Source organism: Sitophilus oryzae, unplaced genomic scaffold, assembly GCF_002938485.1.
Source record: "Sitophilus oryzae breed Bouriz unplaced genomic scaffold, Soryzae_2.0 scaffold_866_pilon_pilon, whole genome shotgun sequence".
In the NCBI taxonomy this organism is placed as follows: Eukaryota; Metazoa; Arthropoda; class Insecta; order Coleoptera; family Curculionidae; genus Sitophilus; species Sitophilus oryzae.
In genome coordinates, this window is record NW_022147490.1 from 1,842,899 (window position 1) to 1,856,685 (window position 13,787).

The window sequence follows — 13,787 nt, forward strand, 5'->3', positions numbered from 1 at the left end:
ACAAAATAACGGAGTTATTGTACTTTGGAAAATTTCCCACAAAATAAAATTATTGTTTTTGTTTTTTTTTTTTTTTTTTTTTTTTTTTTTTTTTTTTTTTTTTTTTTTTTTAAATTTATTCTACTACCTGTGTTGCCAATTATCAAGAAAATTCATGTTTTTTAACTAAAAACTTAAAAAAAAATTCCAAAAAATTTCGTAATCCAAATTTTTTTTCGCGAAAAAAAACCTGATAGACGTGTTTCTTCGTGTTGAACTCATACTACCCAGTTAAAATATTTGCACTTACTTCTAGGACACGCCTGTATATCGTGTGTCATATATCAAATATCTTTTCACCAATCATAAGTGATTCGTATTATTTGATAAACGGAGGCATTGAAAATGCTTAATACATTTAAAACCCAAAATTTGTCTTAAAAAAACCCAATCGACGTGTATTATTTCTAACTATGTTGAAAATTAATATACGTTATCATCGGTTATCGGCCCCCTCCCAAATCCGCCTGAAAACGTTGACGCTGTAGACGGGGCTTTACAGCTCTTTCCGGGAACCGAGGGAAAAAGTCATTTATATTTAATTCCTTATTAAATAATGCAATATGTTGTTAAACCGACAATATTCCCATTAATTGTAACGAACCTATTCGCCGGCGTAAAGGTAGAAAAGGAAAGGCAGAATTAAATTTTATGTTTTGAAACCAGTTTAATTTCCTGCTTCTATAGTGGCTGCGCGTTTGTTCGAGGCGAAAACGTAGTTAAGCTTTGACAGCATTGATTGACAGGTAGATGTTTGTGACAGATGCGGTGGTAAAAGGAGAACGGAACTCACTTTTAACATGCTTTCACTAATTGGAAAAACATATATAGTTTACGAGAAACGTCAATAAACTACGACATACACAGGGTGGCTGTGGTGCTGTGTACAGGGTGTCCCAAATTCGAGCCTTATCATTGGGATCTCGGAAACTAGAGAGGTCAGTTAAAATACTACCTTGAAAGTTTAAAAATTAAAAATATAAATTTGTCTGTGGGTAATTGGCTGATGCGCGTGAAAAGTAGTATAAGTCGAAAATCGTTGTTTTGAGTTATGCATGATTTAAGTTTGTTCTTAGTTCTGAAATCAGAGAAAAAATATATCTGGTGTATTTATTTATTGATAAGTCAAAATTTCACAATATTTCCATTATTACATATTGTACAACGATTCTTGGTTATTTTCATAATGAAAAATAGAAAATTTGATGACTTATACTATTTAACACGAAGTATGAATCACTTATACTATTTGACACAAGACTTTAAAACTCGCAGTATTTTCATTAAGATCTTTTTATTAAAAAAATAATTATTACAAAACTAGTAAAACACGAACACAGGTAGAATATTAAATTTAATTTTCTTCTTCATGAATGTCGTCGGCAACAAGTGCGTCCTTGACTGATTTTTTCGTCACTAGACTTCGGTAAAAGACGTGGAAGGTTTCGTCTATGTAGGGCAGTAACTCAAGCAAATTTTGTTTTTTTCTTGGCTGATTGGATTTGGAGACTTGATGATTGCAGGTATGCCAATTTTTTTATCCTGTCGGATGCCTTTTTAGTTGATTAGTCTTGGATCTCTCCTCAGGATCTAAAGTTTCTTTTTACTTGACAACACCCACATCTTTTTCGTATCGAAGTCATTTTATATTTTGCCAAATAATTTTCTCTCCCAGGTCGTCATTTTTTTTTCTGAAAATTGGTGTTCAGCAAACTAGCAAAATCGAAAAAATCTTCCTTATTCATCGCAGTGACTGAAAATTGTTTAGACTTTCCACATAAACGCACAAGTTGGTACCAGTCTGGAGGATGATGTATTGGTGATTCGTATTTAGACTTCTTTTTTTCAATGACTGAATGATCCCAATCTGATTCCATGTGTGTGTGGCCAGATACAAGGAACTTGTAATCCAGAGTTTTTAAGTGCTTCACTTTTTGAAGTAATATAGTGAACATGACAGCTAAATGCCAGTTTTTATTTTGGCCGGAGCACGTATCTGAATATAAGGTGACCTGTTTTACTTCTGGAGAAAGGCATTCACTTAAGTGTTTGAAGAGATATGATGCAATATTATTAGCCCCTCGACTTGATATGGCCTCATGCCACATCATATTAAAAGAAGAGTTGTCATTACATCTGTGGATTGTCAAGTTAAACGCCCACAATTGCCGTTTATAGAAAGCAACAGAGGTAGCAAGAGAAGGTGTTGGTAGACACTATTGTAAATCGAAGGTATAGGTTACTTTGTCGTTATGTGTTTTGTACGAAGGTTACTTTTGTCGTTTTTGAATTTATCTTTGTCTATCTTTTTTTGATTGTAAGCAGTCTCAGCATCTTCTTGATGCTTTCTTAGTTTTTCCTGATATTCTGAGATGTCCACTTCATCTTTAGTTGCCTTTATTAACATTGTTGATATATCGCAACTCTGGCAGGTGTCTTTTTGAGGACTTTTTATTTTGATATTCATAGTTTAAAAACACTCTCGTAAATCTTCCGGGTAACAATCCTATTTCCGATATTCCATTTAACATATTATTAACATGCACGAAAGCGTGTAATGCGGAGGTAAGTACTTCCATGTTGATTGCTGTCGGCAGTAATGGCTCTCATATGCGGGAATATCGAGAATATGTTTTTCACCAAATCAATGTCTGGAGCACTAATTTTATTTTTTGGAGCTGCTGACCCTCGTCTGTCATCTTCTATAATTCCTAATATTGAACTATTTTTTTTGATCAAAACTGTAGTGATATACCCATTTGAAAAATCAAAAGTGTCCTGAAAACATGTCACGCAAAGTCACGAAGTCTGTTCACGCAAAATTCCGTTATGACGTACTTACAGGGATGTGAAAATTAGTATAAGTCGTAACAATTTATGATAGGCTAACCGTGTAAAATAGTATAAGTAGACTTATTCTTTTTTTCCCGCTCGATAAAAAAAGGTTTATTGACTTATACTAATCGAACATTTTGTATCTACCTTTTACCATTGAGAAGGAGTTATACTACTTTACCCAACGAAAATAGTCATTTTTAGAAACGGTGTCGCAACTTAACTCATTTTTCCCAAATTTCGAATTATACTACTTTTCCCGTGCATCAGCCAATTATGAAGGGCAGATCGTTTGCTGATACTGTTTCTCAATTCAAAGATTTGATGAAATACTAAGTAATTCTTTGTTTCATCATAAAATTGTTTTTTACTCATTCTTTTCTTCACTCGTATTATGTGTTTCACTGGTGATATTTTTATATTTCTCCATATTTTTCTTGCTATATAGGTGTGTAAATGTGATTGAGTTTTTTTGTTTTTTATAAGTGTATGGCATGTTATATATTCTATATTTTATGATGTATCTAAGGGCTTAATTATTCCTTCATTTCGATTTCACTCTTTGACAGATTCTTATTAATAGAATTTTAATTACCGTCATATTTTTTACTGTTTTAAAATATTAAAGAAAATTTATTTAGTTTATTTCTACGGAAAGGTTGATAATAGAACGGAAAATGTGATACTTTAACAACAGTAGGAAATATGACATTAATGGAAATTAATAATATCCATCTATCCGAAAATGAAATCTAAATGATGTTACCATAGAAACGCCTTTTGATTTTTAGGACTTCAGAAAAAAATCATTTACTATATTTTCATGTTTTTTTTTTAATTTTCTCTAAAAAATACCTTCACCATTTAGTCGCAAAAGTTTTATTATAATGATTTTTACAAAATCTAGTGCAGTAAATGGTTGTATTTCACATATTTAAAAATATTTAAACGAGAGACACGTTGCTTAATAAACAATTAATAATAAATAATTAAATTTAATTTTTGATTCTTATCTCAATTAATTTTTTAGAATAATTTTCTGTACTTTATTTACTCTACATTTATTATTAATTCAAATAACTAAATAAACCTAAACTAAAGCTCATTCGCCATTTGGTGTACAAGAATCCTATTTTTTGGAACGACAGTTTCTTAATGTCAATATTATTTAAATAAGTTATTAAACATTCAGTTTGATTTTAAATTGAACCTTCTTTATTGAGATATTCTTTTATTCCCATACAAAAACAATTAAAAATTGACTCAGTACTCAGTCCATTTAGCTGAAATAAAATTGTTGAATATCGTCTTTAAATTATTTTCATTCACCATATTGTCATTAAGTTCTGATTTCTCTGGTTTTAAAATAATGAACAGAAGAATACTAACAATTAGCAACTAATCTTGTAAAATTCTCAAGAATTTATTTTTGGAGAACGTTCCCCATGAAAGAACAAGAATATACCTGAAAAAAAGCCTAATGCCGAGAATTTATAATACCGCGTTAGAAAGTGAATCCAATTATTTTTTAAATTTTACTGTGAATTTTCTCGTTTTTTCTTATTATTCTCGAGAAAAATTAGAATTTTGAGAACGTTTGATACAAAATGAGGAAAAAAATGAGAAAATATAGGTATTCAGAACACGTTACCTGTTTTTCTGAGTATAATTTATATTGCAGAGTACTTATCAACACTACATACTGCAATTTTCAAATTAAAACGACAGATCAGTTAACTAAATATACCATCCTACACACTTTATCTACGTGATCTCTATTTTAATGCATGCGATAGAGATAAATATAACTGACCGGTTGAGGGACAGAGAGACAAAATAAGAAGCGGCATACAGTGTTGCCGGTTTTTATGTGTGTAGAAAAAAAAACTATTTTAAAATTTGTTATGTACACTACTGAAATGAAAATAATATATCTAAGCTAAACATAATCTATTAGAGCTATTGTAAAATGAGTAACTAATTGTGAAAATAAAAGTTCCAACCCTAGATGCAACATTTTTGGTAAACTCCTACTTGTGCGGTTTGAAATTTCGATGCAAAATCCGGCAATATCTACCTTATCTCTTTTTAATACATTTGATTTTTCCTTAACCTGCGGGCATCACTGTCTTACATGGTAAAATCCAAATCACGCAGTTTCGATGACCAGATCGGTATATAATAGCCCTATAAAAGCCAGGATGGAAAGCCGTCCAGCACCGGGAGGCAACCAGCTTTGCCGCTATTGCTGGACAAGTGAAAATGACGGTGCTGCCAAAGGATTTCCTAGAGGTTGCTCTGACACCGACCAACAAACGTCTCTAGAAGAGGCTATACTGGATGAAGTAGTGGCGATCGGATCGCAACACAACGATCTACAAAATGTGGGTCAGCTGCGTTTTGCGGGGATACACTTTCGGGTGGGCATGATCCTCATAGATTGTGTATCTCAAGAACTTCAATGTAAGGACATCGAGTTGGCGAGTCATCAACTCGAGGGAGGAGGGTCGTGGTCAGGTCCTCACAATAGGAATTGACCTCAAATCCAAGGAGGCAATAGAGAAAGAGGGACATATCCTCTATTATAGATACGGGACAACACCGGTATTAGGTCTAAGCTAAGGAGAGACCAAGTTAAAAAGGTGGAGAAAATGGAGACAGATCCTCTAGCCTCCACCTAACCTAACCTAACCTCAGCTCCATCTCAACTAAGCTCCTCGACTGTGAAGGGCGGCACGGAGGGCCAAACTCCAACCGTAGAAGGGTGTGTACCCTCGGAGGAAGAACTGTTGCCAGAAGAGGATGGGAAATACCCTGTCCCCTCTACAACAGTGGTATGATGGATTATAGACTGTGATGACTCAAGGAAGGGGGGCACAATAGATCTTTAAGGTCGCAGTGATTACCCCCCCCCCTCTTACTCATTCTACATTCTACATTAAAAAAAGCAAAAAGAAATGTTTAGAGTGTCATTCCTGTTTGTCCTTATACATTTCCTCGTCGCGATAGGAACGTTCTCTGTTATAACTATTATAGTAATTTAATAAACGAATTATTTGTTTTTAGCTATTGTATGGGTATAACAGGTAGTAGGAAAATAAATAATAAATCTTTCTCATATGAGATTTATTTAAAAAAATGTCAAATATTCTTTTTTCAGCCGGTACACTCGCTATCAGATAAGGGTATAATGTCGGCAGTCAGATTTACAAAATCATCAAAGGGACAAAATTCTTGACAACCTGGCAGTGTAAGTAGAATAGGATCTTCACTTTCGTAGTTCTGAAAAAATATCTAAAACAAAAACGAAAATTACATATCTCAAATTACTTGTTAATCAACAATTTCGAATTATTTACTATGATAATGAGAAAATTTTAAATCAACTATCAATGTATATTTTTAACAAATTATACTAGAGTTCTGCTAGATTTATTCTAATTTTTTTTAAAGACGCTTGTCTTATACAATTTGAATGTAAAAAAAATTGTTTTAGTTACACAGAATTGTACGACTTTTTGTAATTGTTAGCACAGTATCAGAAAAGGAATATTAGTACCACAGCTTATTCAGTACCAGCTGTTCAACTTTTAGTCTGTTACATAGAAATTTTCGATCTAGGCACAGTAAGATACTACTGTAGTATACACGCGTAGTTAATCGGCTGGTACTGAATAGGCTGTGAATTGTACTATCCGAGTAAAATAATATCTAATTTAGCTAGCTACCTTTATTCCATAAACATTGTCGATATTGTGAACTTCAAATGTCAAATACGACCCATAGCCTGGAATTTCCGTCAGATTTGTTAGTTCCAGTGCAGCAATGACAGTACCTAGGTTTGTCTCGTGGGCAGAATACAAGAAAAGCTTTCTATTTTCAGGTGTCAAAGTTCCATTAATTTTTTTCTGAGTATCGCTAATAATTTTCTTAACAAGATACCCTGTAGGTAAAAACAAAAATATAATAGGAATAAGAATAAGTACATATTATAATAAACTTAAATTAGGAGCTAGTCTAATTATTATTAAATAAACTACTCAAAACACAATTATCACGTATTTTCTAAAAAATATTATTAATTTAAAAAACAAGACACTTTGAATTCCGTGACTTACGATTTTAAATAGTATGGACATTGTGAAGGGAAATTCGATACAATAAGCCTATGCTCTAACCTGTAATTCTTAGTTGGCCGACTATTTAGTTGCAAAATTGAAAACAATACATACTTATGAAGTCGATCGGTCGATTATTTGGTTGCATGTGAGCGCGGCTCCATATGGATATATCGGTTACAAATATGCAACTAAATAGTGGATCGATTAAAAATTGTCTGTCGCCAATGTAATAAAATATTGAGCCGATCGGCTCCGTAAGAATGTATTGTTTTCACTTTTGCAACTAAATAGTCGCTTGACTAAAAATGACATGTTAGTGCCTATCCTAATTATTCTAAAAAAAACTCACAAGAGAAAGGCAGAAAATGCATGCTTCATTTAGAAATATGTATTAATTACTTTTATTCAAATATGCGATAATTGTTTTGAGTAATGTATTTATTATTCTAAGCATTATTGTTGAAATATGAATATTTAGTTTACCTGCTATAACTTTCTTTAATGCTTGCGTACTGGTCTCAATGTAATAAAAATCTATGATATATGTTTTGAGTGGTTCGGGATATATAGCTTCAGTCCAGTTTTGTAATGGAAAGCCTAGTTGACTCTGTAAAACGTTTTGTCATTTAGAAATGCCCAATATTCTAAAAAAGCTCTATATGATTTTTTTTCAGAACAGTTTTATGATTAATTTACTGAAAATAATATATAATACCTAGTAATTTTTAAAAAAATTCAAATCTAGTGTAGAAATAATTTGGAATTGCCCTGTATATTAGCACAAATATTTTTCAAATATGTGCTACAATATCCAGTTAGTTGGTAAAGAAATGTGTAAATATCAAAATAACATTAATGTCAACATTATACCTGTATTAACATTCCGAAGTACAAATCTAGAGCATCTATGTAATCCAGATCTCGGCCAGTACCCTCTGAAAGGGTCTTTATTAAACCGTCATAAGCACTAAGTCTTTCGGCAGTGCTTGAAGTGTTGTATATCAAAGGAACAACGGTCGGGCATGCCCATGAAGATAGTTCCTGTAAAATACAAGAAATAGATAAATATGTATAATCTATTACAGCTGTAGTAAAATGTGTAACTAAGTGTGATAAGAATAAAGTTCCAAACCTAGGTGCAACATTTTCCATAAACGTTTACTTTGAAATTTTGATGCAAAATCCGGCAATACCGGAAGAAATGTATCAACCCAACTTTTATCTCTTTTTAATACATTTGCTTTTCACTTAAGCTGTCGACATCACTGGGAAAACAGTACTGGGAAAATCCAACAAAAACAAACAACCAGACTGGTTTAACGAAAATCAACCGCATATACAGGCTTCGTTGGAACAAAAGCGTAGAGCACATCAAGCAGTCACCGCAAATCCATACAATCAAAGACTAGCAGACAACTTTAAAGCAGCCAACAACACGCTTCGAAGAAACCTGCACCAATTAAAGAATAACTGGTGGTCACAAAAAGCTAATCAGATTCAAGAGTATGCTACGCATCACGACTATCGTAAATTTTTCGAGGCTGTAAAAGAAGTATACGGCTCAACTAAGAAGGCAAACTGCCCAATCATGGTGAAGAATGGCGAAGTTTTAAAAGAGGAAGAGCATATAAGAAACCGCTGGAAAAATCATTACTGTCATATCCTTAACCAAGAAAACAACCCCAATATAGAAGCACTCAACACAATACCTCAGTATAACAGCCTCGATGTATTATATATCCCAATAACAGATCAGGAAATAAAGGAATCCATAAAACAGCTTAAAAACAACAAATCAATCCGGCGGAAATCTATAAATGTGCAAGTAAAGAACTTATTGGTAATCTTAGGGCTCTCTTCATATGGGAAAGCGGAGAGGTACCTCAGCACTTTTGCAACGCGAATATAGTGAATATATTTAAGAACAAAGGAAGTGCATCAAACTGCGGAAACTACCGGTGAATTTCATTACTGGCTATTGGAGGAAAAATGCTTGCAAAAATTATGTCAAACCGCCTGCACCCACATATAGAAAAAATCCTCCCAGAATCGCAAACGGATTTTCGCACTAACCGCGGCATCGTCGATTCCATATTCTCCATCCGCCAACTACAGGAAAAAGTAAAAGAGCAGCAGTCTAAACTTTATGTTGCATTTATCAACCTAACAAAACGACCTAACAGCCGAGATACAATTACAATTACGAAAAAGTTCGGAGTACCCAACAAATTTCTTACAGTGTGTAAAAGCCTCCATAACAACAACAAATCAAGAGTGCCACCTCACATCATGGATCACTGAGTGATCCCTTCCTAACAAACACAGGAGTTAGGCAGGGATGTGCCTTAGCGCCTCTCCTATTCAACATATTCATGGCAGATGGCAGCGCTCTCCATTATAGTGGACAGGAAACTACAGGAGAGAGGTTTGGGCATTAGATACAGATACGACGGTGGTCTGTTCAACATAAAAAGAGTCAGGGTAAAAACACGTACAAAATTCATCACAAAACTTCAATACGCTGATGAAACTGCTCTAGTTGCAAATACGTTACAGCAATTGCAAGAAATGTTGAATATACCAGATCGGTATATTCTTTTTGGATCATTGTCCTTTTATTAATCATATCAGATAAAATAAAAATGATGATAATTGAGAACGAGATCAAATGAGAGATTAGATGAAGAATGAGAATTAAATGAATATACTTAAGTAGTGAATACAATAAAGACCAGAACACTTCCAAGTGAGACACGTTATCTGCAGAGACAAATACTACAATCTACACTTAATAGTACAAAGACAATAATTGACTGGATGAACGATATACAGAACGAATGCTCCCTCCACGGCTGAAGCTCTTGAGAGTAAAAATTGTCATGATGAAATCCAATCTACTAATAAGTAAATAGATAAAAATTGCTCTATTCAACAGGACACAGTTGTACAGATTAAATTAATATTACTCAACGAAAAATTATATGCTCATTTGCTCATATTCACTTACTCTATCATCAGGAACTGGTAAATAATTGTAAGGGATCGGTTGCCAAGCCAAGTCTTTTTTCCATATCAAACAGCTGTTTGGAGGATAGAGTCCTGCCAAGACAAGGGACGTAGACATTTTCGTTCTGTTATAGTTAGTTGACCAAGCGTCTAGAACTCCAATTTCCCAGGTTTTTCCCAAAAATTCGTCGTATCTCTTGCGTAGCTCTAGACCCACGTTGTACATTCTTCGTTTTCCATCCTTTAGAAGATATTAAAATATACAAGGTGTAGGAAAAATAGTGTAAACTGCGGTGGGTGATTCTACAGATTAAAGTAAAAAAGTTTCTAAAGGCCTTCGAAAGGGTCAATAAAAATAACATATTTTGTTTATTTTAAGAACATTGGTAAATTTTTTTTTTTGAAATTTTAGACACATTTTAATGCCAAAGCGAATGACTTCAGGGAAGCATATTAGGGCATATACATATGTTCATAAGCATTTTTGTTTTTTATCTGTATAATCACCACACTTTGGTGTTAAATACACTATTTTTTAACACCCTGTATATGATATATTAAGAAATATTTGAGTTATTATTAAGATACTTGCATTTGTGAGTTGGGCATATCCGTAGGGCTTGTAATAACTTTCGTTGTAATATGGATTACTGTTCCATAAACCAGCTGTACTGGGTGTTCTATCTCCATGTCTGAAAAGCTAGTACTTAAACTTTGACAATTAACTGAAAAGTACTTTTTAGTTAATGACAACATCTTTATTTTTAAAACTCAATGAAATTTGAAGAGAATTTAAATATTTTAATTTTGTGGTTTAGTCTGTTTTTGAGAAATTGCCATTCTAAACATTTTTTTTATATTACGGATGATAATTGAGAGATTAGATGAAGAATGAGAGGCAACAAGGACGTCACGGCACTTCATAGGATTATATCAAATGACTTAATCACCATTAAATCTTGGTGCGATTCGAACCTCCTTAGTCTCAACATTTCTAAAACTAAACTTGGTCGTATAATAACTCGCTGCAGCCTTTTGTACTTAACAACACCAACATTGAAGTCGTAAAATCTGTAAAATTCTTAGGGCTTGTTGTAGACAATTCTCTAAAATGGGACGTGCATATCTGCTTTGTCGAAAAAATTAAGCTCTGCCTGTTTTGCATTAAGATCTGTTTCTAAGGAGCTTAACTTGTCAGTGGCTAGAACTGTTTATTATGCACTTTTTGAGTCGCACCTCAGATATGCCCTTCCATTCTGGGGTACGTGTTGTGCGACTCAATTTGACCGCATTTTCAAGCTCCAGAACAGAGCTGATCGTTATTCACTGGGACTAAACAGCAGAACTCATTACCAGGATTTTTTTAAAAAGTTAAAAATATTAACTCTTCCTTCCTTATTTATATTTGAATCCGTTTGCCTAATACGTAAGCATGTATCAGCTTCTCAAGAAAGGGCCCCTCACACTTATCCACTCAGGAACGTGGAGCAAGATCTTTATCTACCTACCCCACGCTCAGAGTCAGTTAAAAGTTCAATATTATACAACTCGAAAAAAAATGCACAATCAATTGCCATTTGAAATCAAATCCATTCCATAACATCATTTTCTTCATGCCGCAAAGCATTGAAATGACTTATATTTTGATAATCGAATTTGATGTTGTAAACACTGGTCTAATATTTGCTATTACTATACTATAAACTTACTAAATATTTTTGAATCATATTTTAACTTTTTTATTCTTTGACATTGTAAACATTTATAAATGTTTATTTTAAACAATAAGACTGACAATGTAATTAGTATACTTGTTTTGTATTCTCTTTTGTTTGCTTACTTTACCTTTGTCTACAAATTGTAAAATTTTTTGACAATAATGGCATTTATTTATATATTTTTTTCTTTTTGACAACACTTAACACGTTTACCGCCTTCTGTTGGTTAGAAGTTTTCTCAGAAGCATTACTCAGAAGCATTTAAAAAAATATATAATATTTATATTTGTTTCAGAAGTCCTCCTACTCTGAATGCCAACTCTCCAAGGAATACAAGGCCATGAAAAAGCAAACGATCTAAACCGTCTCAGATACTGGCTTTTGTCAAAGCCCGGAGACTGAACTGTATAAAGAGTTAAAACCAAAGAAAGTGGGACACTTCCCATATAATCTACAATCTGTTTCACAGGCAAAATACCCAGCTTTTTTCCCAGAACTGAACCTCGTGAAATATCGTTAAAATTATTTTATTACAAATTCCACTTTGTCTACCACCTTCGAACTGTAATCACGTTGTTTACTCGAGTTAATAAAATAATATACCTACTTATTTTACGAGTGTATCATAAATCGGATTTAGTTCGATAAAAAACCATCTTGTACTTATATCGCTTGTTGATATCGCATGATTTTAAACAATAAAGGTAATTACGGAAAATATGTAATTAATTAATGTTATCTCAACAGTTTTATAATCTTAATCTGCCAATTTCAAATTAGAAATTTCTTTGTTTTATTCCACCAGGGGCCTGTAACTCAAAATCTACAACTGTAACAAGTGTAGAACTTGTTGAATATTCACTTGTATAGTCTATAAAATGAATAACTTTGAATTTTGACCGTTATTTTTTACCAACATGGCAAATATAAAATCCCTCTGTCAAAAAAGTTACTGATATTCTTTAAACTGAGTGCCTGAACGAATCAGATAGGTAACTCTTTTTACTTTCGTGAAATAGAAAAGGAAAATAATAAAACGAATGTCATAATTGCCAAAAGTAAAATATCATCAGCTTTTGACATTTCTAAATATCAGACCAATGCCGTCTCTAATAGAACAGCCTCGGAGCGAGATTAATGACGTCACGCTAGTTAGATACTACGGATTAATAAATATGTTGTAGAATATATGGAAAACATGTATTCATGATACATTGTTATTAATACATATTCATTCATAAACATTGTATTTTAAAAATGATATAGTTTACATGAAATATACATAATATACAGTTAATAAATACTTAGAAGAAAATTCTTGGGGATAGCGGTCTGAAGGTAAAAATTAAACAATTTTTTTGTTATAATTGATCGGTCAAGACTTCCTCTTTGTTGATAAATACAATATATATATACCTATTTATAGTAATAAATACTTTGGCAAATAAACTATGAACCACACAAATGCAGCAAATGTTTTACAATACACAAATAATAAATAGGTACATCAGATAATGGATAAAATGTAAAATATATTTTAAATTTTGGGGTTTGAAAATCGATCTAATTTAACAAAAAACATTCAATATCTACTAATAGTGATGTATTATTATTTGCATTCACAAAATTTATATGTATATTTTGCAAGTATCAATGTTCGAAAAATTATATTTGCAAATAATACAATATCATAGAAAAAAAGGCATCAGCGATGAAATTAAAATCGCTGTCATTTTATATGTAAAATTATTCTAAAATTTTTGATTTTCTTGGGATTTAGATTCGGGAAAAACGCTGATTAAGTTTTCATTTGGTTTTTCATTATTTTTATTTGGTTTAAAAAAAACGTTTCGGGTAACATTATAGTGTGTTATATGAAAAAAATAGTGTCAAATATAATCCAAAAAATTACATATAAAATATTCACACCACACACCATATAATGTTTACTACAATTAATAAACTAATATAAACTTGTCAAAAGATGACCACATATTTTTTTAAATTATTATTCTTAACACTAAAACTATCTACATTGACTATGGACTGCGATTTCAGCCATAGTCAA

At 32.5% G+C, this 13,787-nt stretch overlaps 1 protein-coding gene across 1 annotated transcript in view; it reads right to left on the bottom strand.

Annotated features, from left to right (window-relative positions):
* Positions 1 to 6,015: 6,015 nt before the first annotated feature.
* LOC115890484 overlaps positions 6,016 to 13,787 on the bottom strand; it is a 29,343-nt gene continuing 21,571 nt past the window's right edge. The window contains exons 9-14 of the mRNA XM_030910723.1: positions 10,594 to 10,701; positions 10,003 to 10,242; positions 7,866 to 8,036; positions 7,479 to 7,602; positions 6,603 to 6,817; positions 6,016 to 6,168 (exon numbers count right to left, since the gene is read on the bottom strand). Coding sequence (XP_030766583.1) covers positions 6,031 to 6,168; positions 6,603 to 6,817; positions 7,479 to 7,602; positions 7,866 to 8,036; positions 10,003 to 10,242; positions 10,594 to 10,701 — 996 coding nt within the window. The 3' untranslated portion in view covers positions 6,016 to 6,030. The remainder of the gene's footprint in view (positions 6,169 to 6,602; positions 6,818 to 7,478; positions 7,603 to 7,865; positions 8,037 to 10,002; positions 10,243 to 10,593; positions 10,702 to 13,787) is intronic.